Raw genomic sequence first — 25,056 nt, forward strand, 5'->3', positions numbered from 1 at the left:
TGCTACATCTTTTATTACACTGTTCCTTTTTTGCCGATATACCTATCTGTCGAGAGATCAAACGAAATCTATCTTTATTTGTGGAGATGTTGATTGCTTTGTGGGATATGCGAAATCTCAAAATAATATTAACACAGCGAAAAAAAGGCAAGTAAAGTACAGTATACACGTAAACAGATTGATTCTTCTCGTAAAAAACGGTTCCCATCATTCAGCATCTTTCCCTTTTTGCTCTTGATTATGCCCTTCTTCCTGTTCGTCTTGCTTGAAAATTTCATCGTAATTCTCAATACACACTTTCACAATCCCACCCAAAGTTCCGCTATTTTTCTTCTCCGAATCACCACCATCTTCCTCCTCTGCCTGATCTATTTTACCAACAGAGCATAACGCTATATCTTGCAAGATATTCTGACCGTGTATCAAATTAGGCGTAAGAACGACGGTGAGATTAGAAGAATCCATTCGATTTTCCGAACTATGCTGACTGACCATATTGGCACATTTAAAGGTTTCCTTCAAAAGAGATATTCGATTTGGCTCTAGCTTTGACAGCAATTCATCACGAATATATGTGATGCGTGTCTTTGAATCTGAAGGACATGCGCTGATGAATTCGTACATCGATTCAGGAAAGATTGGTGGCCGAAGCGATCGAAGGTAATCTTTCAGAAGCGCGGCAGGTAAATGTGGATCGCGTTTGCACAATTGTGCTAGTTCCGGCCTTTGACCTTTGAGATAAGATGCTTTTGTGGATCTCAACAATGCTTTCGAGGGAGAGATGCGAAAGATCCCTTCCAGCGATAATAAACCATTGCTCTCTTCACAAATCACATCAACACAATCTTGAACGAGAATCTTTCCATATTCTTCATTTGGACCTTCATCATCGCTGAATTCTGCACCGTTTGGATCCTCATCGATCGTAGTGGACTTTCGCAATATGCCTTGCTCATCTCTTCCATCAGGATCACCCACGACTGCGAAAAGAGCAGATGCTATTCCGCGAGGCATAGTTGCCTTGATCTTATTCGTGCCCCATTGCATCCAAGAATCATTGGTTTGCGTAGGCGATTCATTTGGTGTATACCAACCTCCGATAGACATCTTTCTTGTCTGATGATCAAACGTACTCTTTCTTCTTGGTGGTGAAACTGGTGAACCTGTCAATGTAGTTTTACTCGTAGTTGAAAGTAATGGACTGATGGATGATAAAGAAGAGATCCGATTATGTGCATTTACGGTCGCCGCTACATCTTTTCGTTGAATGCGTGTAAGAGTTTGGAAAGCCGAGTCCAATGCGCCTGCCTCGAGGCTGATGTCGCCTATTGCGCCCTCAAAATTGGACATCGTTTCTACATCCTCTTCGTCATTCGTGGTTGGTCTCGTGATCAATTCTGCACTTACGTCGGCGCTATCCATACCTTTTAATTGTGGCGTATGTATCGAATTGTTTGATTTGGCGTTGGGTTCAGTCATGTCGATCTTTTCTTCTGATGGTGCAAAAGGCGACCAAGATGTCATCGAATGATCTCTACTTGCGATACTTGAAGCTGTTGAGCTGACTGTACCACTTCGAGCTTTTGAACGTGATACAACAGTCCTATCAAGTTCAAAGGGGATAGGAGCTCGAAGTTTTGTTACGCCTCCTCCTCCCTTTTGGCGTGTCCTGGCAGTGTACGCGGCGATTTCATTCTCATTCTCGTATCCTTCATCGTTCTCGCCGATATCGTAGTTATACTTTGCCTTTGTTGTCTTTGAACTTGGTGATCTGGTGGTATAATATCTGTCATTGAAAGCATTCATTTGACTTGTATCGGCATCAATAAACATTTCATTTGAAGATGATGCTGAAATGGTTGGACCTTGTCTTTGTGGACGCCAAGTTAATAAGCTTGACCAACCCCCAGGAGCAGTGATTGGACCGGAAGATGATTGTTGATTAGAAGAGGAGGAAGGATCTGTAGGGGCATCACCTATTGCCTTCCAAGGAGCAAAGAATGACATGATTACCACTCCTTTGTTTGTCTACATAGATCCTGTTCATGTGTAGCAAGACTACCTGATCTCCATAACTTATGAATTTGATGGTGATTGGTGAAGTGATGGCTTCCATTTTCAATTGCCAAAAATGTGCGCTATGGATGTACCAACACTTTAACTTTTTCACAATTTGTGCACTTTATCTGTGTGCGCTTGCAAGTCATGCTGCAAAGATCGACATTGACTTTTCGCTCCTATTTGAACGCGTAAACAAAAATAACACACACCGTGTTGACATCGGCTTAAAATTGCATGCCCGAAAGGTCAAAGCTGAAGTTACACTTGATCAAAGCAGGAATGATTTCGGCATGCTCGAGGCTCATTCAAGATGATGTCGATCTTATGAAGTTCTGCAGATTTCTATCTGACCATCACAATTAAGAAGTGTATGATAGATTGTAATGCGTGTCTAAAGTCTGGCATAGTGGTGTTCACGCTGAGCTATGCTGTCTGACGACAGAGATGCACTTGAGAATTGTTATCAAATATTCCTAGCAAGCAATAGGAACCTACTCTCCCGCACTCTACCACCAGTGATCACCACGTATGCAAGATGTGCAAAGCTGATGTTCCAATTGCACAAAGCTCCTATACTCTCGCTGCCAGCCACCAAGCCGAGACGCATTTACCCAGTCAATTTTCTGCAATTAGGAGACAATGCGAAAACATCATATCAATGCCAGCACACCAAATTGCAAGGAACAGAATGAATTCATTTGATCGCATTGAACGTGTTTCTGTCATTCTGTGTGTCATTTGGACAATATTCTGTCACTATTAATGATGAAGGTAGGAGAGTTATATGTGCCAATTATACTTCTTTTTTCCATAGAAGACGCGTGAAGGCTGAGCATTGTAAACCTGCACGCGGCTCGGTCTTAAAGCACCCGCCTAGAGCAATCTTTTTTTTTCTTTTACAGTCTAGAAGGAGACACAGAGAGAGAGAGGTGCGACTGACTGCTTTGGTCTCAATCAAAAATTTAATCTACCTTGTTGAACAAAATCACTTTACACGGACCTTTTTTTTCACTTTCTCTTTTTCATTTCATTCACCACCACAGCCATATCACATTCAACCCACATCAACATCAACAACACACATACTCATTCAGCCTAGGCGTTCTCATTGTACCGGATTGCGCCGGCTGATCATCATCATCATCACTTACGCCATCTCAAAAATCGGCTTACAAAAAGCACAAAATCCATCTTCTTCATTCTCTTCACATTACTCATTACAGATTTGAGTAATCAAAAGCTCAATTCTTGGTAAGCTGGTAAACGACTTTCAACTCTCAACGTCATTGAATGAAGTGAGAAAAATACAATCTCTTGGTGAACACTATTCAGTGGCGCTACTGTGGAGTTCATTCGACATAAAAGATGGCACCTTCAAGGCATCATCATTCTCATCACAACCATCATGGTCACCATTCTGCAGGGCAGGGAGGGATGAATGGAATGGGAAATTCAATGCCTGGAATAGGATTCACATCTGTTGGATTGACTGGCATAGGGTCAAACGGAGGAGGTTCTCATGCAGGAGGAGCGTCTGGACTTCCACCTGCTCCATCAAAGCTGGATGCCAATCAAGCACAAACGTATAGGCTTCAAGATGCTTATTGGAGTGACGAAGACGAGGACATGGAGTGTCCACTATGTTTGGAAGAGATTGATATTTCTGATGCGAACTTTAAGCCATGTCCATGTGGATATCAAATTTGTCGATTTTGTTGGCATCATATCAAGTCGAATCTGAACGGAAGATGTCCTGCTTGTCGTAGAAAGTATTCTGATACGATGGTAGAGTTCAAAGCGATGAGTCAAGATGAGATAAAGAAGCTTTCACTTGCCAAGAAGCAGAAGGAAAGGGAAAAGCGCGAATTGGAGCAGATGAATCGAAAACATCTTGCAAATATGCGCGTTGTTCAGAAAAATTTGGTGTACGTGGTAGGGATGGATCCGAAATTGGCAAGAGAAGAACTTATACCTACTCTGCGGTCCAACGAATACTTTGGGCAGTATGGAAGGATCTCAAAGATTCTCATTTCGAAGCGCACGACAGCATCAAAATTGATCATGGGCACGCATGAATCTTCGATTGGAATCTATGTGACATATGTGCGAAAAGAGGATGCAGCTCGTGCGATCATTGCTATCGATGGTAGCAAAGGAGATGATGGTAGAACGGTTCGAGCAAGTTACGGAACGACAAAGTATTGTACGACATATCTACGTAATTTGCCTTGTACCAATCCGATTTGCACATACCTACATGAGCCAGGAGAGGAAGCGGATAGCTTCACAAAAGAGGATCTGACTACACTTCGACACGCAGCCAAAGATGCAGAAAACAGGATTCGACCAACTCCTACACCTTCTTCATTCCACGCAGCTTCACGCACGACGCAGGACGTTGCATCGAATGCGGTTGGTTCGACTGCTGGAGGAACAACAGTAGGAACGCCTGGGATTACTTCGACAATTGCAAGTGCTGCTGATGGTGCAGAAGGTTCGGCTTTGCCAAAGACTGCTTCGTGGGCATCTGGCAAGCCAGTTCAGAGTACGCCAACATCAGGAATACAATCGACAAATGGAAATGCAATCAGAGATGCTGATTTACCACCGCTTTCGGCTTTAGTCAGTACACCGAATAGCAGGAAAGGTAGTCTTAATCGTGTACCTGGAGCGCAAGGATCACCTTCATTGGCAAAAGCTACCATTGAGGCCTCTTCGATCAGCAGGAATCGCGTTCGTGCTGAATCGCCAGCTCCTCCAAGAAGTGCGACTGCGTCTCCCGTTCCAACAGCACCTCCCGGTCTGAGCAAACCACAGCAAGCGATGGCAACGCCAACAAAGGCAAGTGCAGGTACTCTTTCACGTACCAACAGCATGAAAGAGACGGGCAACGAAGAAAATGCAAGAACAGCAACTGGTGCCCCTCCCGGTCTATCAAGACATGGTGTACCACCTGGTTTGACAACTTCTCGTTCGGCAACGCCTTCTGCAGATACAGCATCGACACATTCTGAACCAAAGACGAGCAACTATCAATTATCCTCCAATGCCCAGGCAATCTTGGATGATATGCGAGCACGTAGAGATGCAGAGGCATCTCAACCTGTCAAGAATTTGTTTGCTGCTTTTGATGCTACTCTGAGCACTTTTAGAGATGGAGATGACTTTTGTTTCACATTGGAAGAAAGTTCTTTACCTTCCCATCTGCGTAATACAGGTGGTGAATCAAAAGTTGGCGGTAATGTAGGATCGGCGATCGATATGTTTGCACCCTTTTCGACAGCCTCTGCTTTTGCGTCGATACCATCTTCAACCGGTCCACCTCCAGGTTTGGGTGGAGAGAATGGTATGAGATCTGCAAGCAAGGCATATTCGGGCACATTTGATCCTTTTGCTTCGAGTATCGATGAGAAATTATCGAATGGGAAATTGGGATTACGAGAAGATTCGTCTCCGTTTGCAGCGATTGATGAAATGCGAAGAACATTAAGTGAGGAGAGACAACCAACAGCGGAAGAGTTGGAAGATGAAGAGAATAATGCATCAAGATTTGGATTTGCAAAGCGTAAAGGTTCGTTCAAGACATCTGATGATCTGATTGGATTTGTGAAAGGAGGATCTCTATTAGGCAACAACGAATCCAGCAATAGCATGAACAACGTCAACAGTACGGGCTTGGATGGCTATTTGCATGCTCAGAATCAAAATTTGAACAGCGTCACACAATCGAACATCCTATCTGCTATGAGTGGCTTCAGCGGTAATGCAGGAGGAGACTGGTTACAAGGTCTTTCTGGTGGACAACAAATGCAACAACGCAATGTGAACCCACTTTCGTCTATCTTATCGATGCAAAATCCGACTGGCGGAAACAATTATACCACATCCGATCGTAGTTACTTTGGCAATCAAGCCGGTGTGAATGCAGTCAATCCCGGTACGCCTGGAGCTGATTCGATTTTGTTGGCCCAATTGATGAACCGTAAGCCTGCTGATGCGATGCCATATAATGATCCGGCGATCATGTCATTCACGCGTCAACAGCAGCAACAGCTTCAACAACAGCAACAGCAACAACAATCGGCCAATGCTAATTCATCAGCTTTTGGTGCATTTAATCCGTTTGAAGGTCAAATGTTCAATAGCGCTTCTTTTGGTCCTGGTTCGAATTATCAACAGCAAAACCAACAACAATCGCAACAACAGCAACAGCAACAACAACAAAATCAACCTTTTGGCGGCCACCGTGCTTTTGCCTAGGCTAATTTGTTGTCGGTCTTGATGTGTTTTCGTTTGTTTTGCTCAAATACTCTTCCTTTGCCTTTTTCTTCTTTCGTTTCGTTTCGTTTTCTTTGCTTTGTTTCTCTCACAGCTCTATTTTTTCTTGTCGAATAAAAATAAATTGTCAGACAAAATTTTTTGTTATTTGTGTGAATCGTGAGTAATGCCATGGCCAGGGAGAGCGGCTTCCGCTTTTTAACGTTAACGGTTAATTGGCCGAAGTGCCCTATGGTGCATTCCTTTGCGCGGATAAATGCGTTTCAATCGGCTCAAGACCGGCGCTAGGTTGGATAAAGGGCGTACACTGACAGAAACAAGCCAATTAGCATTTCACTATTTTTAACCACACGTTCTCCTCTTTCTCACTCCTGAACATCACCTTGTTCTCCACACTCTCTTTCACTCATAATCCAAGATTCGTTCCCGTTCTGATTGACAACATCCAACAATCTTTGAGTTTTGGAAAAACAACCTTCCCGCACATGTCTTCATAACAAAACAACAAAGATGACGCGAAATGTTTCAACCGATCACAACAATGCGAGCAGACAGACGACAGGACCGCTGTCAAACATGACACAATCTATGTCCGTATCCACATTACGGTATATTTCTTTATTCAGTTCTTTCTTGGTCGCTCTGAGTGCAGGATCCAATTATGGCTTCTCATCTTATTCACCTCAATTGCAAGAAAGATTACATTTAACATCTACCCAAATCAACATCGTTGGTGTGATGGGTAATATGGGCGTTTATCTTTCAGGTCCTTTTTGGGGAAGACTTGTGGATAAAAAAGGTCCAAAGGTTGCGTTAGCGTTGGGTGCAATTCTCGTTGCGGTAGGATATGGTGGTCTTTCGGTTTCGTACGGGGGAACAATATGGTCTTCCACTTCACTTCCGACTCTTTGTATGTTTTCACTCTTTTCGGGTCTTGGAAATAGCGGCGCTTTCACTGCTGCGATGAATGCACAAGCAAAGAGTTGGAAAGAAGAAAGGAGAGGCTTGTGTACAGCTTTGGTCTTGTCCGGCTTTGGACTTTCGGCTTTCTTTTATTCGACTTTATCACATACCCTTTTCCCGGGCAAAACAGGTGATTATTTATTACTCTTAGCATTCGGATCAAGCTTTTCGTTTTTGATCGGTTTGACTTTCATCAGAATCTTACCGCCAGATCTCGACAATTCATTACTTCCCTCTGATGCCGGTCAAGCAGGTACAAGAAGACGAGTACCAAGTCAAGTCATCACAGATGCAGAAAGAAGTGAAGATGGTCTTTATGCTCGCCCTTCTTCTACATACTCGCGCAGAAGGACATCTAGTGATATCGGAGGAAGAGCATATGCATTTGCCCAAGATACAAACTCTGATGAAGAAGCAAGCGGAGATTCTCCTTACGCATATGGCGATAGAGTGGACAGTGTCACAAGAAGAAGTGTAAGAGCTCAAGAACAACAAGGTTTATTGCAAGGAGGAAGAGAGGCAAATGGCTCGGGCAGTGCAGGGGAGGCTTCTGGATCGCGAAAGGATGAGCCAACCGCTGCCTCCATTGACAAGACGGGAAGAAAATTACTCAAAGATCCCGATTTCCTCATTCTATTTTTCATCATGACAATCATTTCAGGAACAGGATTGTTGGTCATTAACAATATCGGTACGATGACAAGGACATTATACGAGTACAATAAAAGACAAAAAGGTTCATTGCTTGATGTTGTGCTTGCAATGGATCTTTCGGCAATGCGGGAAGGTGATGTACAACAATTACAAGCTCATCAAGTATCAGCCATTTCAATCGGCAATGCTTTGGGACGCATTTTGATGGGATTGATGTCTGATTTGGTGGTGAACAGAACGGGTGATGCAAGATATCGTGTTTTCTTGTTGTTGGTCGTTTGTACGCTTGCTTTGCTATCACAAGGAGCAGCAGCTTGGCCTAACATTATCAGCGATTTGAAAAAGTTGTTTGGAATGAGTATCGTGACGGGATTGATGTATGGAACTTTGTTTGGATTGTGTCCCGTTTTGACGTTTGAATGGTTCGGATTACGTCATTTCAGTCAAAATTGGGGTATCATTTCGCTAAGTCCTGTGATCGCTGGAAATACGTTCAACCTTTTGTTTGGCAAAATTTATGATTCTCACGTTCCGAAAGATGGTCATTCACATTTCTGTCCTGATGGAGAAGAATGCTTCCGAAGCGTTTTCCGATTCACAGCAATTGGGGCCGTACTTGCTACAATCTTGAGTGCAATAATTATTGGAAGGAAAGCTGGATGGCGTAAACCGAGTACAGCACGAAATGAAGATGGTCAAGGGGAGTGATTGTTGTCTTTTCTTATTAGATGCTAGCGAGTTATGCTCAATGTATTCTTATTCATCTCATCAAAACAGACTTTGTGTGTGTGTGCATTGCTTTATACATTAGAGACAATCCGGATCAAACTTTTCAAGATGGCTATTTGTACAATGAATGAAGACCTCCGGGGTCCAAAGAGACAAGGGCAATCGTTTCCCTCACGAAAGATGTGGTAAATAAACGAAAAGAAAGGGAACTACTGGCGCGAAGATGATTGGCGGCTCAGTGATGGTATGGGTTATTGTACAAAGGGAAGGAAAGGTCCATGTGCAGATGCTGATCCGATTAAAGTGTCCTTATTGCCATGAACAGCAGACTTGTGAACAGTAATGCAAACGTGGAAGGCATTACCGTCTTTGAGGCGGCGGAAATGGAAAGACCAGGTTGCGGCACACTTTTCATGCTGGTGGAAGCAGCAGTTTGACTGGCGTTGGAAGTACTGGCGGATGAACTTGGTGTGTGGACGACAAATTTGGTGCCAGGTGCTGAAGCAGGTAAGGTGGCATTATTGCTTCTGATGGTAGGAGAATCCAAAACCCATTTCAAGCCTCCCCAAACATGATCGACCATGTTCTTTTCTTCCCAGCAAGCATGGGTATGGCCAAGACCAGTGTAGAACGATCTTCCGGGACCGCCTGAACCACGTTGGTTCTTTGGGGTTTTGCTGGTATCCATCACGCCACCTCCTGGGTTATGTTTGGGTTCGTCCAACAAACCACCTTCTGCGTACCATGCGATAGGATGGACACCTTCTGTTTTACGTAGGATGGAAAGGCCTGGTCCGGTTGGATCTTTGAAAGACTTGGAGTCTGCTGTCAAAACGACTTTCTTTCCTAGATCGCGTGGGTTGGAATTGAAGGTATAAACTTCATCGTACACCTCCCATGTCTTGTTCAAGAAAGAAGTTGAAGGATGATCGTGAGTTTCAACATCGAGAGTGAAATGTTGAATGTATGGATGATAATCAAAGTATGCTCCAACCAATCTACCGTACCAAGGTGATTTATACATTGCATCGCATGCTTCATGAACGCCCATATATCCACCACCATTTTCGATGTATTTCATCATATTCACCGCTCCTTTATCGTTCAACATCGTTCCGCTTACGCTTAAGAAAACCATTGCATCCCAACCGTTTACCCAATCTTCATCTTCGAAGTGTTTTTCGTTTTCGGTGTTAAACATATGTATGCCATGTTGTTTGCCTAACTTTTCAAAAGCTTTTATTCCGTTTGGAATTGATGCATGTCTAAAGCCAGCCGTTTTGGTATAGATTAGCACCCTTTGTTCTGCTGAGATGATATCTGCCGTGATAATGAGTGTGATTGCGAGTATTGTCAAAAGACTTATTAGCCGTAATGATTTTGGTAAGCCGACCCTCCGCATGTTTATCGATCAAGTGGAAAAGGGTGTGATGCTATATGATGTCTGTCTCTGACCTGTTTGTCGAAAATGAAAATGAAACGATCCGGTCGTAATGTGAATAAATAAGCGAATGTGTTTTGCTGTTAGTGCTAGGTAGGGAGACTTTTTGTTGAAGTAGTGATGATGATGTTTGTGATCAAGATCTGATCACAACAAACGGGAAAGTCTTTCAGGTACACACAAAAGAAATCTACCCCGATTCAATCAGAGTAACATTAGGTGCATACGCAATACCCTCCAGCGGCGGACGACAGAGTTTACATTCTAGAATGCGTACGAGTAGATCCCTTTTTTCCCTTTCCTTTTCATTCCATTGTCCCCGCTCTTCTCTCCCTAAAAATCAAAGATGAAGAATAACACATAAACGGAATACTGTAAGCATCAATTCTTAAAGTAAGGCAAAAACACAAAGAGAGAGAATGACAAACTTTATTCGCCGCATTCAAGTTGATTACCTTTACTTTGCTTTTTGCTTAAGCTGCAGGATTAGCGTTGATTTGGGGAATGAAGCTAAACAAAAACATTAAGACGGGAATTGGAGGTAGACCGCGTCCGTCCCTTGCGCATGCTTAGGGCCCCCCTCCCTTTTAATCTTTGCTGTGCCTGCAGGGACGCTGTGTGTGTGTGTTGCTTGGCTCAAAATGGGGTTGAGGGGCGGTATTGTTGTTGCAATGCAATAGAATCAAAAGAAAGATTCCATTTTTGTTTATCCAAAGCGCCACATAAAAGCCCGTTGATCAAGTAGATGTAAAATATCAGAGCTATTTATGCTCTTCTGCATACATTACTCTTGGCAATCAATTTAAAGTGTGCAGAATGTTCTCTTTCCATAATAAAACTCCGATCTATGAATAGGAGATCTCTTATGGAGATTTCTAATCCAATGATCTACATACATTGCTCTGCTTTTGCCTTTGGACCTGCATCTTATCACGAGTAATTCTCATCTCCTGGCTCAAATCTACAATATGGCTGATAATGTCATCAATTATTAAATTAAACCATTCTTGCTTGCGATGCTAATAGGTATGAATCAATAATACAACCTTTACCGCTTCCCACTTGCTGTGCGTGTCTTGGATTCGACAACTCCTCCGCCATGTGCACCACTGGTCTTGGCCAATTTAGTAGTCTTTTGCTTTTTATTTCTTGCATTCGAAGATCGTTTTTGTGCACAATCATCACAATACCAAGTTCCTTGTGGCGGTTTAAGTAATCCAACACAACCCAAATGAAACCATTCACGTTCACAATCATCTCCGTCACATCCAATCATATCTCCATAACTAACATTATTACAGAAGCAATAACGTCTTTCATCCGCATCATCTCCAACCGAAAGAGCTGCATTAACAGGCTCATTATCAGCAGCATGCACCGGTCTTGGTGCTCGGGCAACACGTGCAGATCTGGGAGCTGTTGATCCGGTATCCGAGCCATCTTCTTCGTTATCCGATCCGCTTCCTCGTATTTGCGTTCTTGCTGCTCTTGCTCCTCTAGATCGTGATCCGGTAGTAGTATAAGCATTCTCGCTATCCTTTTCATCATCTCGATCATGGGCTCCATTCGCTTTATTGGATCGTTTCACAGCCGGTCTCTTTGCTGATGGCGCGGAAATTTCTCCATCTGTATCGTCTGCTGCTTCTTTTGCTGCCCTTGCTTTTGCCGCTGCTGCTTGTGCTGCTTGTTTGCGTTTCTTTGCCGCTGCATTGGCTGTTGCTTGTGTTGCCGCCTCATTGGCACGTTTCTCTGCTGCTGTACTTAGCGATGATGTGGCACCTTGGGCTTGTCCGGCTGCTGGTCCTGTTCTCTTTTTCTTTGTTGGTGAAGTGTTGTCCACAGAAGTATCCATGTTGGCCGGATTGTTGCCTCCTGGGCCTGATCCGGGTGCCAATGCAGTTCCATCGGATAGATGACCGGCCAAATGAGAATTCTTAGCAGGTGAAAGAATCGAGGCTAGAGATGGAACGGAAGTTAAATTTGCCAATAGAGAGTCAATGTATGTCGTATGTGAGATGATCGTCTCTGCTGTGTTTAAAGCGACTCGAATCTTATCCTCTCCTCCCATCTTGTATGCACGCGCTTCTTCTGCAACTTCCTTGAGAGCTAATAGACGTTCGCCTGGTGTGAATGAGCTGTCCTCGATGATTGTAGTGAGTTGATCTAGACGATGTGTGAGTGAATTGAGATGTGGGCCCAATACTGCATCTAATTCTCGTAAATCGGAAAAGGATCGGGTTAGGTCGAGTGGTAAAGCATCCAATGCATCTGCATATGCTGATAATGTGGTGTACAGTGTCAGTTCTTCCGGAGTTGGTTGTTCTTGTGTCCATGGCGGTAAGTTTCCTGAAACTGATGCTCCATTCACACTACCGCTTGCTCCATGTGATCCGACATGTTTGCTTGATCCGCCACGTAATGATGAAGGTCCAGCCATTTGATCCATATGTCCAGACATCACTTTTGACATGACGTGATTGCGAGTTGTTATGGTGTACCTTGAGACCTGTATAGTATGCTGTTGGTGTATTTGAATGGTTCCCTAGGTGGTGGTGAATGAGTGATCTGCATATTCAACACGCATCCATTTTCCCCTCATCCCATTTCCAAAAAGTTTAATAAACTGTCATGAGTGAGTGAACACCAATCGGCCTGCCTGCTTGTGCTTGTGTGTGTGTGTGTTCCCCTTCTTCTCCACGCTTTAACTGCCGATTATTGGCACGGGCCTAACGCGTTCCCTTTTGAGCAGTGCTTTTACGCTCTCTTGCACGTGCGACTAAAATTTTCAGATTTTTAAAAAGGTGCATTACTAGAATACTTCCTTAATTTGACAGGTGAAGTGCCGTAGATTGCAATAAATGTTTAATTTTCAAAGCTCCACCAACTTTCTTCTCGAGAAGCGAACGGAAAAAGAGACAATCGATGAACCAGAATTATTGCATGAAAGGTTTGATACTTTCTTCTTACTCTTTCCCATCATCTTGATAAACAGACAACATCCAAAATGGCACAACAACCAATCGGCCTTTTCGGCTTAAAAGTTTTGCCTGGAGAGGAAACTCAATTGGATTCAATGGAAGATGTTCGGATCACAAATATCTCATTCGGAGAAGTTGTTAAAGGATCAGGTAGAACAATCGTTCGTGTTCATCATAGACCCGTTCCAGCTTTTGATGAAGATAGCGAAGATGAAGATGAATTTGATGAATTCTCTGAAGGTGATGAAGAAGAGGATGACGATGAAGAGGAAGATGATGAAGACGTTAACGAGAAGGTTAATGGAGCCAAAGCAGCCCTCGAAGGATTAGAAGCAGACGATGAAGAAGATGACGAGGACGAGGAAGAAGAGGAAGAAGAAGAAACTTTCATCCTTTGCAGTCTTTACCCTGGAAAACAAGAACAAGTCACAGTCGATTTGCATTTTAGTGTCGATGATGACGTTCGCTTCTCCATCAGCGGTGATAACGCAGTTGAGATCCTGGGCAACTACTTGTCTCCTGGTAGATTCGACGACGACCCTGATTCAGACGAACTTATCGACAGTGAGGATGATGAAGAGATCGATAGCGATGAACTTGAAATGCTAGAAGGCGAATCGGACGATGATGAAGAATTGGAAGAAGGAGGCGATATCGAGCTCGAATTAGACTCTGACGACGAAGATGATATGGAAGAAGATCGTCTTGAAGTTGTCGATGAAGATGTTCCCGCAAAAGCCGTCTCAAAAACCAACGGAAAGAAACGTACAGCCGAACAAGCAGAAGTTAGCATGGACGAAGATGCTACTGCTCCCGTTACAGATGCTGAATTGGCTGTTATCGCAAAAGAGATGGGATTAGACATTTCCAAATTGACAAAGAATCAACGCAAAAAGCTTAATAAACGTTTACGTGCAGATGATAGCGCAGCTGAAACAAGCACTGCTTCTATCGCACAAGAAAAAGCCGCCGTTGTGACAAAAGAAGCCGGCAAGCCTGCCAAAGTTGCAGCCAAGGAAACCGTCAAAAAAGACGGCAAACCAGCAGCCAAGAAAACCACATTACCATCTGGCGTAATCATTGAAGATGTCAAGATTGGTTCAGGTCCTCAAGCCAAAGCAGGTAACCGTTTGGGCATGCGTTACGTTGGTAGATTGCAAAATGGAAAACAATTTGACGCAAACACAAAAGGAAAACCGTTCACCTTTAAATTGGGAAAAGGTGAAGTGATCGGTGGATGGGATCAAGGTTTACGTGGAATGCAAGTTGGCGGTGAACGTAGATTGATCATTCCACCAAAGCAAGCTTATGGCGCTCGTGGTGCTCCACCAGACATTCCAGGCAATTCTACCTTGGTCTTTGATGTCAAATTGGTAGAGATCAAGTAAGACAGCTCACACAACTTTAAGTTATCCTGCATTAGTGTTTTGTACATTCTACATTATTAAAAGTATATCTGAAAATCTATGATGCTGCATCATGTACTGGTTTAGCGGCGTCCAAGTCTGGTCCCTGTTGTGTATAATGATTAAGTTGGTTAGAAAGAACTCATATCGATCAAATAAGACCCTTCTACTCACCTTATATAGCCTCCTAGCGGCAACGAAATACCAAATCGTTGCAACGAGTGTAAAGAATACTACGACGACACTAGCATAATTCATACTAGAAGCATCAACTTCTTTTGTCGTAGGGAAGCAGAAAAGGATGATGCTAAACAACACCCAAGCCAGAGCAACGGAGTTGATCGCAAAGCCCGCTTTCCCTAAACTCCAAGGCGCTCCAACCATTTGTCTTCTACGATCAAACATTGACATGGCCACACAAGTAACGTAAGAGATGCCTAACAAAATCGTTGCTGCTCCTGTGAATGCATTGAAAGCGCCACTGTTACCTAGATAAATGCATCCTAATAATGAAGTGATGACAGTTGTCACAATCAAGGAATTGAGTGGCATTTGATGATATTTGTCCACTTTTTCCCAAATACGTGCAAATGGAACACCATTATCACGAGAGAATGCCCAAATACATCTTGATGCTACCGTCAAACTTCCGATGGAGGCCATCAACCCAATTACGAGAATGAGGAACAAAAGTCCAAAAGCACCTCCTGCACTTTGGGTCGCAATGGAAAAAGCCACCGGTAAAGGTTGACCAGCTGCAGCGCCTAAAATTTGTGAAAGATCTTTTGGAAAGACGAAAGAGAGTGGAATGATAAAGATGAAACCGGTCAATGAAGCAGCGAAAACGCATCCTACCATTGCACGAGGAACGGCACGTTGTGGATTGCGTACTTCATCGGCAAGATAGCATAAAGTACCATACCCTGTCAGCACATAAGCAGGCGTCAACAAACCGACAAAGTAACTCCAGCCATCTGTCCAGCCACTTGCATTTTGCCATTGAGCAAACACTTCATGTGCCGTTCTTTTGTCGTCTGACATTGCCAAAACGACCACGCAAATGATGACTGCCGTTGCTCCTGTCCAGTAGATGGAAAACGTATTGATCGGCTCCAAAAGGTTTCCTCGAACTCCCCATGCATTGACGAGACAGGCAACGATCATGATTGCAAAATGCATAAGCACAACATGCCATGGAGAAGGTGCCCATTCGTTATTCCTGAAAACGCTGATAGCAGCCATGATTAATTGTGCTTCACCAAAAGCGATCGAAAGACAGAGTAAGATATTGGCCACCAAAGAAACCCAACCAACAATAAACGAAGCAACGGCTGCAAATCTACGGGGAGCCAAATGAGCTGTCCATACATACACACCACCGGAAGTTGGATAAACAGAAGCGATTTCACCCAAACTTGAAGCGATACAAACACTGATGATCGATAACATTAACCAGCCAAAGATGTATGTGATCGTTCCACCGTTCACTAAAGCAAATGAAGCACTTGTACATAATCCAAAAGGAGCGGCAATAATACTTGCTCCTAATCCCAAAGCTGTAAACATTGATAAGTTTCGCTTGAGTTCTTGTTTATATCCTAATGCATCTTCACCAGAAATACGACCGTTCTCTGTATCGCCTTGATTATGGAAAGAAACTACTTGTGTGAGTGGCTTCTCTCCTCCCACCTCTTGAGAAGGCGTTGAAGATGACTTTTCCATTGTGATTATTCAAAAAAGAAGGCTAGATGATGGTATGAGAAAGAGTTGTTTAAAATACAGCCTTTAAATCAATCTTCCTAATCGAGGCGGAAATCGGAAGGGATGATGAGGTACGGAAAGTAAGGAACCGTCATTCGCAATAGCTTTTCCCTCGGATCGGAAGAATAAATGCTTCCCACCGGTCAATTAATCTCAAGTGACCTTTGGCCGTGTTTAGTGTCATTTTGTTTAGCCATTGAAGAGCGGAGTAGCAATCTTATGAAGCTTATCTGCGTACGTCATGCATGAAATGAAGTGTGCCAAGGGAAAACTTGCTTATCTCTTTGACCTCCTTATCAAACACAACACAGCACAACTCCAACGCGCCCTACTTATCACTAGCGTACGCTTTACACGCTATTAAAAGCCTATTCAGTGTGGGGTATCATCAGGGCTTTACCCAGGGTTACCACTTCAACCGCTTACTCGAACAAAAGTTATATAATCCAGCTATCCGACATTCTCACATTCTCAGAATCAATCTTTCCCTCAACAATGTGGATAATTACCAGCGAGTGATGATAAATGCTGCCTCCGATGTTATGTCCTCTTTCTTTGAATGCTCATAAAGCAGTGAATCACTTTACAAGACATGTGTATTTTATGACCGCAAGCAGCTCATTGATTCGGATAAAGGAAGAACAAGTCGAGCTTATATAATTGATTTGTTGGGATATGACGTATACGGTACGCCTGGCACGTGTACAGGCGTCACTTGCCGTATCACGCCGTATCACGCCTTAACGCCTGTTCCGCCACAAAGGCTGACGAACCACAGTCTTGGTGCCCATAATTAGCCCATTTGTCAATTATAAATAGTCAGATATCACATGTATATTTTACCCACTTTTCTCTACCTCACAAATTTATTATTATTATTCAGAAAGCAGTGCCTGGAGACTACAAAACGTAACATGATTTGAATGGCATTCCATTTTAGGTCCTCCTCGTTCAGTCTCCAAACGGATTTGAATCCGACGCGTCCGTTTCCGTGTTCAAAGAAAAGGCGCGTTCCAAAAAGCCCCCAAAAGATGGTCAAGCGATTGAGTATGTGTTGCACGAGTTAAGGCGTAAGATAAGCATGGAATGCGGGGAAAAGGAGTAATCCAAAGACATATCACAACAACACATGGTCCTTTAGATGGATCATTCTCCGATCAAACCGCGGATCGGCACGCCTTCCAGCTGAATGAAATGAGAGATGATCAAAATAATAATCATATAAAAGCCCCTCTTCTCTTCCCTTTCCTCGAATATATGCATTGCATTTCCCACTCTTACCCCCACCACCTCTTGTAGCAATCACGTCCAGTATGAATACTCTCATCGATACTACTGTATCATCTTGGGATGCAATGACGTCCCATCGTAGACGTTCAAATCCAATCATGCAAGCAAATGTTGGAAACGTAGCAAACGAGATGGGATCATCCAAAGAAGCACAAGCAGCACAAGCAAAAGTTATCAAACAAGAACGTGAAGCATACGGTGTAATGATCAACGGTCAAACATTAAGTGTGGCAGCATTGGTAGCAGCAGCACGTTATCGCGTCACACCTGCTTTGGATGATAGTCCAGAAGTACGTAAACGAATCGAAGCAGCAGTAGAAACATTGGCAAAACGTTTAGAAAGCGGTGAAAGTTTATACGGTATCAATACAGGCTTTGGTGGTTCAGCAGATTCAAGAACAGGTAACATGCGTGCTTTACAATTGGCCTTGTTGCAACATCAACAAATCGGTCTTTTACCTCTCCCTGCCAACTTTCAAACTACAACACCTTCTAGACCCGATAGCAGCCTACCCCTTTCCACCCATATGCTCTCTCAACCTGAAGCATGGGTGCGCGGTGCAATGGTCGTCCGTTTGAACAGCTTGATGAGAGGTCATTCTGGTGTCCGATTCGTGGTATTGGAACGTATGCAAAAGCTGCTCAAAGAAAATATCACTCCTATGGTACCTTTGCGTGGTACAATTTCTGCCAGTGGTGATTTGAGTCCTCTGAGTTATGTCGCAGGTACTCTTGCCGGTCAATCTGGCATTCAAACTTGGGTTGACACAAAAGATGGCAGACGTGTTCCAATGGCAGCCGATCAAGCATTAAAATCAAAATCCATTCCAAAGACTGTCTTTGAGCCAAAAGAGGCTCTTGGTATTTTAAACGGTACAGCTTTCAGTACTGCAACTGCTGCCTTGACGATTCATGATGCATCTATGTTATGCTTATTGACTCAATTCACAACTGCTATGGCAGTTGAAGCTGCTCGTGGTACAGATGGTTCGTTTGCCGCTTTCATTCATCAAGTCTGTCGTCCACATGCTGGTCAAGTGGAATGCGCTGCTACTATTCAATCCATGTTGGAAGGCAGTAAATTGGCAAGCCATTGGCGTGAAGAGACGCATGTCCACATGTCTGAAGATGAAGGAAGTTTACGTCAAGATCGTTATCCTTTACGTACAGCTGCACAATGGATCGGCCCACAAATTGAAGAATTACAACATAGCTGGAAGACGATCGAACGTGAAATGAACAGCACAACTGATAATCCACTCATCGAAGTTCACGAAGACGGCGTCAATTCAACAATCCATCACGGTGGTAATTTCCAAGCAATGGCAATCAGCAACACAATGGAACGTACTCGTTTGGCTTTGGCTCATTTTGGTAAATTGACATTCCAACAAATGACTGAACTTATCAATCCTGCTATGAGTCGTGGCTTGCCTGCCAATTTGGCCGCTACTGATCCTTCGTTGAACTTTATGGCAAAGGGAATTGATATTGCTTTGGCTGCTGCTACTGCTGAATTAGGCTATTTGGCCAACCCGGTCACCAGTCATGTTCAATCAGCCGAGATGGGTAATCAAGCTGTGAACAGTATGGCATTGGTTTCAACACGTTATACGATTGAGGCTGTGGAGACTTTGAGTCATTTGATGGCATGGTCTTTATACCTTCTTTGTCAAGCTTTGGATTTGCGTGCTCTTCAACTTAAACTTGCTATCAAACTTGAAAGTGAGATCGAAAAGAGTATCAATAAATATTTCTCAACTTGGATCGATGCCGTCAATCAAAAACAATTGGCACGTCAAGTATTTGTCCGTTTGAACAAACGAATGGACGAAACGAGTGCTCGTGATTTGCATTCTCGTTTGACCGATGCATACATGTTTGCAGGAGGTGTTTTGGTACATTACTTTAGCTCTTTGCCGAGCGGAGGTGGTGCTGATCCATTGAGAACGATCATGGCTTGGCGTGATTATTCTGCCAATGAGACATGGACGCTTTATCGTAATATGACACAACAATTTTTGGATGATCCAAAAGGATGTCATGCATCGCCATTATTGGGCAAGACATCCAAATTGTACGAATTCATTCGTCGTACCCTTGGTGTTCCAATGCATGGAAAGGAGAACATGTTGGAATTCGCAGGTGAAGAAGGTAAATTGACGGATACGATTGGATCATACGTTAGTGTGATTTATCATAGTTTACGAAACGGTGATTTATACTCTGTCTTGATCGATACCGCAAAGGATGTTCAAGCATCACGTACACCTGTCATTGAGTCTTTATTGAATCGCATCCAAACACCAATTGCACATTTGTAGACACACAGCATCCAATCTTGTATACAATTAATGAATCATGGTTATGAGAACGAATGAATGTCTTGCACGTGGCAATAGAATAGAATATTCATATTCATATTACGTCATGCTAATGCCACAATGTGAATACGTGGAATATGACCCTGAATAGGATGCATGATGGTGAAAATGAATGAAAGTGAATGCACGCACCTGTTGTATTGGCAAAAATGACACGCTAGATGTTTGTGTACAGGCAGACAAAAAGGCATAAAAGCCAGTGACGTGATTAAGCATCAAATCAAATCTGGACAATTGGCCTAATTTTCCTCCACATCTAACAAAGGGAAAAGACTGATAAAGTGCTCGAATTGCCCCTTCTCAAGCAAAACAAAAGAACGTGCATGCTTTTTGTTACCCTTTGAAGATCAACACCTTCAACCCCACGCAGGCAAAACATTTGATTGATTGATTGAATACTGAAATAGTGTCTATTCGGCAACACTTCTATATTATTAAATCGGGAAGTTGGATAGAAGGAATCCATTCAACCACTTACATGCTGGCCGAATGAAGTAATCAACAAAAAGGGAATCAAAACCTTCTTTACCTATTCCTCCACCATCGAAAAACGAAAGAGTCTCTCTTCTTATTTTACGACTTCATCACTCTTTTGCTTTTGATTTGATTTGACAATTATGCAAATCATTCGTAACAAACAATTCATCACCGCCAGCTTGGTGGCTCTTTGCTTGGCTTTGGCCGCTCAACCTGCTCAAGCTGATTGGATTCAAGTGAGTGCTGAGCGGGAACACTGAAAGATTCTTGATATGCTGACCCCATCTTTACTTCTTCACAGGACTCTGCTATTGGAGGACAACGTGTTTTCAAAGCAGGTTTTGACGCTTGGACTGAGTAGGTATTCCAGCTTCAATCAAGACAACAACCGGGATTTTCTTAACATTCTTCTTCCCTCCCCCTCCTTCACAGATCTGACCTTCGTTCTTACTTGTTGGACCGCGGTGTAATTGCACCAACTTCAACTCGTGAACAATTGGTCTCTTTGGCCCGTCAAGATTACGATGCAGTAAGCAAAAGCGTAAGCGATGCAACTGGATCAGCACAAAAGTCTGCTTCTCAAGCAGCCGATACGGTCTATTCAGCGGCCGCATCGTTTGAATCGGCGGTTCGTGATTATAAAGATGCGGCTATTGATCAAGCTTATTCGTTGACCGATTTATATTATTGGGCTTCTTCTTCTGCTTCTTCCTTTGGCTCTTCTTTATCTAAACAGGCTTCTCAATCTGCAAGTAGCGCTTCAAGCGCGGCTGAATCTGCTGCAAGTTCAGCAAGCAAAAATGCACCAAAAGATGCTTCAAGTCTTTCATCTGAAGCTCAATCTGCCGCATCAGGTGTAAGCAAGAGTGCATCTTCTTTTGCTGCTCAAGCAACAGGTGCAAGTTACCGTGCCGCAAATGATGCTTCCGATTACATATTTTCAACTTGGAATGATTCTCAATTGAGAAGTTGGTTGATCGAGAACGGTTACGTTAAATCTGACTATGAAGCCAAGCGAGATGATTTATTGGCAGCCGTTCGTGATGCATACACTGCCACAACAAAAGCACCTTATGAGATTTACTCTGACAGCTACTTGGTGAGTAGGCAAAGCAGCAGTACTAATTCGACCAGATGTACTAATTTTATCCTCCTCACAGCACGACTGGCTCGTCGATCACGGAATCATCCGTACCCCCGGTCAAAAGACCCGTGACGAATACGTGAGTTGAGAATAGAGTGACTGGCATAATTATTGAGAAGCTGACAAAGTTTTTTTCCCCATCCACCAGTTGAACTTGGCCAAGGACTACTATTACTCCGGCTCTGACTCCGTTTTCAACTCATGGAAAGAAAGTGATTTGCGTAAATATTTGATCGATAACGGATACATCAAATCCGACTTTCAAGCAGCAAGAGACAAGTATGCCGCCTTGGTTGCATCTAACTACAAATGGACAAGCGATCAAATCTTTTCCACATGGACAGATTCTGATTTGCGTAATTATTTGATCGCAAACGGATACATTAAATCTGATTTCGAGGCAAAACGTGATGAATATATCGATTTGGTACAAAAGCACGGAAACAATTTAGTTGATGGAGCCCGTGAATATTATTCATGGAGTGATCAACGTTTACGTACTTTCTTGGTTCAAAATGGAATCACAACTGATCGTTTACCAAAATCTCGTGATAGTTTATTACGTGAAACCCGTGCAAGATTTGCACCAAAGAAAGGATTATTGGATCAATTGAAAGAAGGCGTTCAACATATCTTTGATTCAGTTCATGATGCAAGTGGAAAAGTTGAACAGAATGCAAAGGTTGCCAGTATTAGTGCAAGTTCAGCTGCTAGTGCTGCTGCTGCTGAAGCAAGCAAAGCTGCCGGTCACATTGAATTGTAAAGGGGGAAAAAGATACCTTTTTTGGATAAGATTACTTCTCTTCTTTTTTTTCATCTCATCAATTATCTTTATTTACCCTTTGCCTTTTCCCCTTTTTATTATGACGGAGATATACCAGCCGTACGCTCATCCAAATCCTTTGTCATGTCAATTAATGAATGAAAGTTTTAAGTCGATTGTTTGTGTGTGATGGAACAAATGTAGCCGAATTGATTCCGTTCTAGGCCGTTGTGCCACAGTTTCATTGTCTGATTGCCATTGTTTGTGTGTTTGGCGGAATTCGGTTTATCGGCCAAACCGAGGGGAGGCAAAAGATGAGAGAGAGACGCGGCGCTGGAAAAACTCCACTTTTTGATAAGAAGGAAGGGAAGGGTGTATGTAAGCAGGGTGGAAGAAATCGGTTTGGGAGGGAATTCAAGAATACAACTCCTTCTTCTTCTTCTCCTCCTCTTCCATCTAGCATATATTCACCAAATAGCACCATCATGTCTTCATTCGGTACACATAAAGAAGTGGGAAATCCAGAAAAGAGACAAGCTCAATATAATGCAGCATTAAAAGCAGGAATGAAAGGAGCAGGAGGTGGAATAGCAGTGGCAGGACCGGCAGCTTATTTTTTACATAGAACATGGCAACCATTTCAACGATTAACATTACCCCTAAAAGCAATGTTTGTTACTTTTGCAACAGTTTCAGCAGGTGTAATTGCAGCAGACAAAGCAGGAATCGCATTTGATCAAGAACATTTCACTGATGAAGGTGCACAAAAGATTCGTCAATTTAGAACGGAAGAAGAAAAGGAATGGGCAGAGTTATCAACAAGAGATAAAGCACTTACATGGACAAAGGATAACAAATTCGGTGTTGTTGCTGGATCTTGGATCGCTTCAATGGCAGGTATTTTTGCTTACATTCACAATCAACCAATGCCATTCAGTCAAAAGCTCGTGCAAACCCGTGTTTGGGCTCAAGGTATCACTTTGGCAAGTTTGGTGGCCATGGCCGGAATCACACAAATTCCAAGTGCAGGTGATAAACTTCTATATAAAAGAGATCATGCTGCCGATCATAGCTGGCGTGATTTCGTAAAAGATTCACCTTCAAGTCAAGAAGCTGCAGCAAATAGAGCATTATCCAGACCATCATCCTCAAAAAAGCCAAAAGCGGAACAGAAACCTGATTCATCCAAAGAACAAGCAGAAGGATCCATGCAAAAGTAAAGAATTGGCTAGATGACATAATCATAGATTGTTTTTATGATAGACGCTCCAGTCATACGCACATTATATATATCATAATCTATTCACTTCTCAATCAAATCCTTGTATAACTTGTTTTCTCAAATATGAAGATCATGATCAATCGGCTTTCTTCGCAGAATTGTTCTTGTCGTGTGGTGGGGTGTTGTTGATCTAACTCCGAAACACGCGCCGAAAAGCCCGATTGACGGGTCCGTTCAGTCAGGCATTCTCAACTTACATCAACCTAACTCTTGATCATGACTCGTTCGTTCATCTCTTGAGCTATGCTATATAAGAGGGCTGTAAAGCTTTCGCCTTAATAGCTCAAAGAATCATCTATTCATTTTGAGGAGCAGTATGTCTGCGTCTACCTTTCATCAGAGCGATAACGCTGAAGTGTATCGTACCAATACTTCTTTTGTGAGTTATGTTGATTTGGTAATCGAGAGAGCCCGAATCCTGACAGATAATCATTCTTTACTGGTAAAGGTATTCAGCGATGAGAATACAAAAGCAGTTCTCACTTTACTCGATCCACAACCCGGGGAAGTGATCTTGGACGTAGGATGCGGTTCAGGTGAAATAACCGCAAAGATTCATTCTATTGTTTCACAACCCGGTCCAAATGGCAAGACTGGAAAAGTGATTGGAGTGGATAAAAGTGAAGATATGATCAAAGCAGCATCAAAAGGAAACTCTTCGGAAACACTTGAGTACTTCTTTTGTGATGGTCATGAATTGCAACCTTGGTTAGTCAAAACAGGCAAACAAGGAACATTTGATAAAGTGTTTAGTAATGCGGCTTTACACTGGATGAGTCGTGATCCTGCTGCTGTCGTGCATGGCATGTTCGATGCTTTGAAACCCGGGGGTACAATGGCCGTCGAGTGAGTACGATGTTTCTCTCCACAGTGCATTTACGAATCACTACTGACCCTTACTCACCCATCCCTATTCAAGATTTGGTGGTCATATGAATGCGATCGGTGTCGTTTCTGGCTTGCACAGCATCTTGGCCAAAAAAGGCGTAGATGCAAAGAGCGTTCATCCATGGTACTTTCCTACGCCAAAGCAATATTCTATCATTTTGCAAAATGCAGGTTTTCAAAGCCCAGATACCGCTTATCTCTTTCCACGACCAACTCCTTTACCAAAGGGTTCAGGTATTAAAGGTTGGCTAAAGGTGAGTGTGAAGAATACATGGCATAATGTTATGCTGCAGAGCTGATACAGTGTCCTGCTCTACCCTTTAGACATTCTCGGGTCACTTCCTCAATGCATTGCCTACTGAACAAGATCGTATTGACGCACTGCAAGAACTTGAAGACATGCTCAAAGTGGACATGTACGACGAACAGGAAGATGAGTGGACGCTGATGTGTGAGTGAAGTCAAAAACATGTCATAGAATCGAAGCTAAACTTCTCCCCCTCCTTCAGACGTCCGCTTGCGCATTAGAGCCAAGAAGCCTTAAAAGAACGTGATTG

The 25,056-nt window shown here is 43.1% G+C and overlaps 11 protein-coding genes across 11 annotated transcripts; 7 read left to right on the forward strand and 4 right to left on the reverse strand.

The window, feature by feature from the left end:
- Positions 1-207: 207 nt before the first annotated feature.
- On the reverse strand, positions 208-2,007 carry FA14DRAFT_157482 (Rho GTPase activation protein; the record flags this gene model as incomplete). The annotated part of the gene is made up of 1 exon (XM_025497898.1): positions 208-2,007. The coding sequence occupies one exon, from the start codon at positions 2,005-2,007 to the stop codon at positions 208-210; it is 1,800 nt and encodes a 599-aa protein (XP_025353087.1).
- Positions 2,008-3,516: 1,509 nt separating this feature from the next.
- On the forward strand, positions 3,517-4,359 carry FA14DRAFT_125851 (uncharacterized protein; the record flags this gene model as incomplete). Its single annotated transcript, XM_025496724.1, has 1 exon — positions 3,517-4,359. A coding segment is annotated over one exon (843 nt), but the record flags the coding sequence as incomplete, so codon positions are not given.
- Positions 4,360-6,927: 2,568 nt separating this feature from the next.
- Positions 6,928-8,664, forward strand: FA14DRAFT_126309 (MFS general substrate transporter; the record flags this gene model as incomplete). Its single annotated transcript, XM_025496738.1, has 3 exons — positions 6,928-7,555; positions 7,844-8,038; positions 8,090-8,664. 3 exons carry the CDS (start codon positions 6,928-6,930, stop codon positions 8,662-8,664), a joined length of 1,398 nt encoding a protein of 465 aa, XP_025353089.1.
- A 330-nt stretch (positions 8,665-8,994) lies between these two features.
- Positions 8,995-10,087, reverse strand: FA14DRAFT_165546 (class I glutamine amidotransferase-like protein; the record flags this gene model as incomplete). The annotated part of the gene is made up of 2 exons (XM_025499964.1): positions 8,995-9,014; positions 9,094-10,087. The coding sequence occupies 2 exons, from the start codon at positions 10,085-10,087 to the stop codon at positions 8,995-8,997; spliced, it is 1,014 nt and encodes a 337-aa protein (XP_025353090.1).
- An 849-nt stretch (positions 10,088-10,936) lies between these two features.
- On the reverse strand, positions 10,937-12,824 carry FA14DRAFT_162072 (uncharacterized protein). The gene has a single exon (XM_025499415.1). It carries the CDS (start codon positions 12,594-12,596, stop codon positions 11,175-11,177), a length of 1,422 nt encoding a protein of 473 aa, XP_025353091.1. The 5' UTR covers positions 12,597-12,824; the 3' UTR covers positions 10,937-11,174.
- Positions 12,825-13,007: 183 nt separating this feature from the next.
- On the forward strand, positions 13,008-14,580 carry FA14DRAFT_162073 (uncharacterized protein). Its single transcript, XM_025499416.1, has one exon. It carries the CDS (start codon positions 13,131-13,133, stop codon positions 14,490-14,492), a length of 1,362 nt encoding a protein of 453 aa, XP_025353092.1. The 5' UTR covers positions 13,008-13,130; the 3' UTR covers positions 14,493-14,580.
- FA14DRAFT_162074 (amino acid transporter) lies at positions 14,516-16,517 on the reverse strand. The gene is made up of 2 exons (XM_025499417.1): positions 14,685-16,517; positions 14,516-14,616 (listed from the first exon to the last, which is right to left on the reverse strand). Exons 1-2 carry the CDS (start codon positions 16,230-16,232, stop codon positions 14,569-14,571), a joined length of 1,596 nt encoding a protein of 531 aa, XP_025353093.1. The 5' UTR covers positions 16,233-16,517; the 3' UTR covers positions 14,516-14,568.
- Positions 16,518-17,148: 631 nt separating this feature from the next.
- Positions 17,149-20,126, forward strand: FA14DRAFT_162075 (phenylalanine ammonia-lyase). The gene has a single exon (XM_025499418.1). It carries the CDS (start codon positions 17,585-17,587, stop codon positions 19,883-19,885), a length of 2,301 nt encoding a protein of 766 aa, XP_025353094.1. The 5' UTR covers positions 17,149-17,584; the 3' UTR covers positions 19,886-20,126.
- Positions 20,127-20,186: 60 nt separating this feature from the next.
- Positions 20,187-22,509, forward strand: FA14DRAFT_168792 (uncharacterized protein). Its single transcript, XM_025500164.1, has 5 exons — positions 20,187-20,658; positions 20,724-20,779; positions 20,855-21,521; positions 21,583-21,645; positions 21,715-22,509. The coding sequence occupies exons 1-5, from the start codon at positions 20,563-20,565 to the stop codon at positions 22,327-22,329; spliced, it is 1,497 nt and encodes a 498-aa protein (XP_025353095.1). The 5' UTR covers positions 20,187-20,562; the 3' UTR covers positions 22,330-22,509.
- A 305-nt stretch (positions 22,510-22,814) lies between these two features.
- FA14DRAFT_181472 (uncharacterized protein) lies at positions 22,815-23,549 on the forward strand (the record flags this gene model as incomplete). The annotated part of the gene is made up of 1 exon (XM_025501101.1): positions 22,815-23,549. One exon carries the CDS (start codon positions 22,815-22,817, stop codon positions 23,547-23,549), a length of 735 nt encoding a protein of 244 aa, XP_025353096.1.
- A 378-nt stretch (positions 23,550-23,927) lies between these two features.
- Positions 23,928-25,043, forward strand: FA14DRAFT_157492 (S-adenosyl-L-methionine-dependent methyltransferase; the record flags this gene model as incomplete). The annotated part of the gene is made up of 4 exons (XM_025497899.1): positions 23,928-24,457; positions 24,531-24,753; positions 24,824-24,950; positions 25,009-25,043. The coding sequence occupies 4 exons, from the start codon at positions 23,928-23,930 to the stop codon at positions 25,041-25,043; spliced, it is 915 nt and encodes a 304-aa protein (XP_025353097.1).
- Positions 25,044-25,056: the final 13 nt, after the last annotated feature.

Source organism: Meira miltonrushii (genome assembly GCF_003144205.1).
Source record: "Meira miltonrushii strain MCA 3882 unplaced genomic scaffold FA14scaffold_4, whole genome shotgun sequence".
In the NCBI taxonomy this organism is placed as follows: domain Eukaryota; kingdom Fungi; phylum Basidiomycota; class Exobasidiomycetes; order Exobasidiales; family Brachybasidiaceae; genus Meira; species Meira miltonrushii.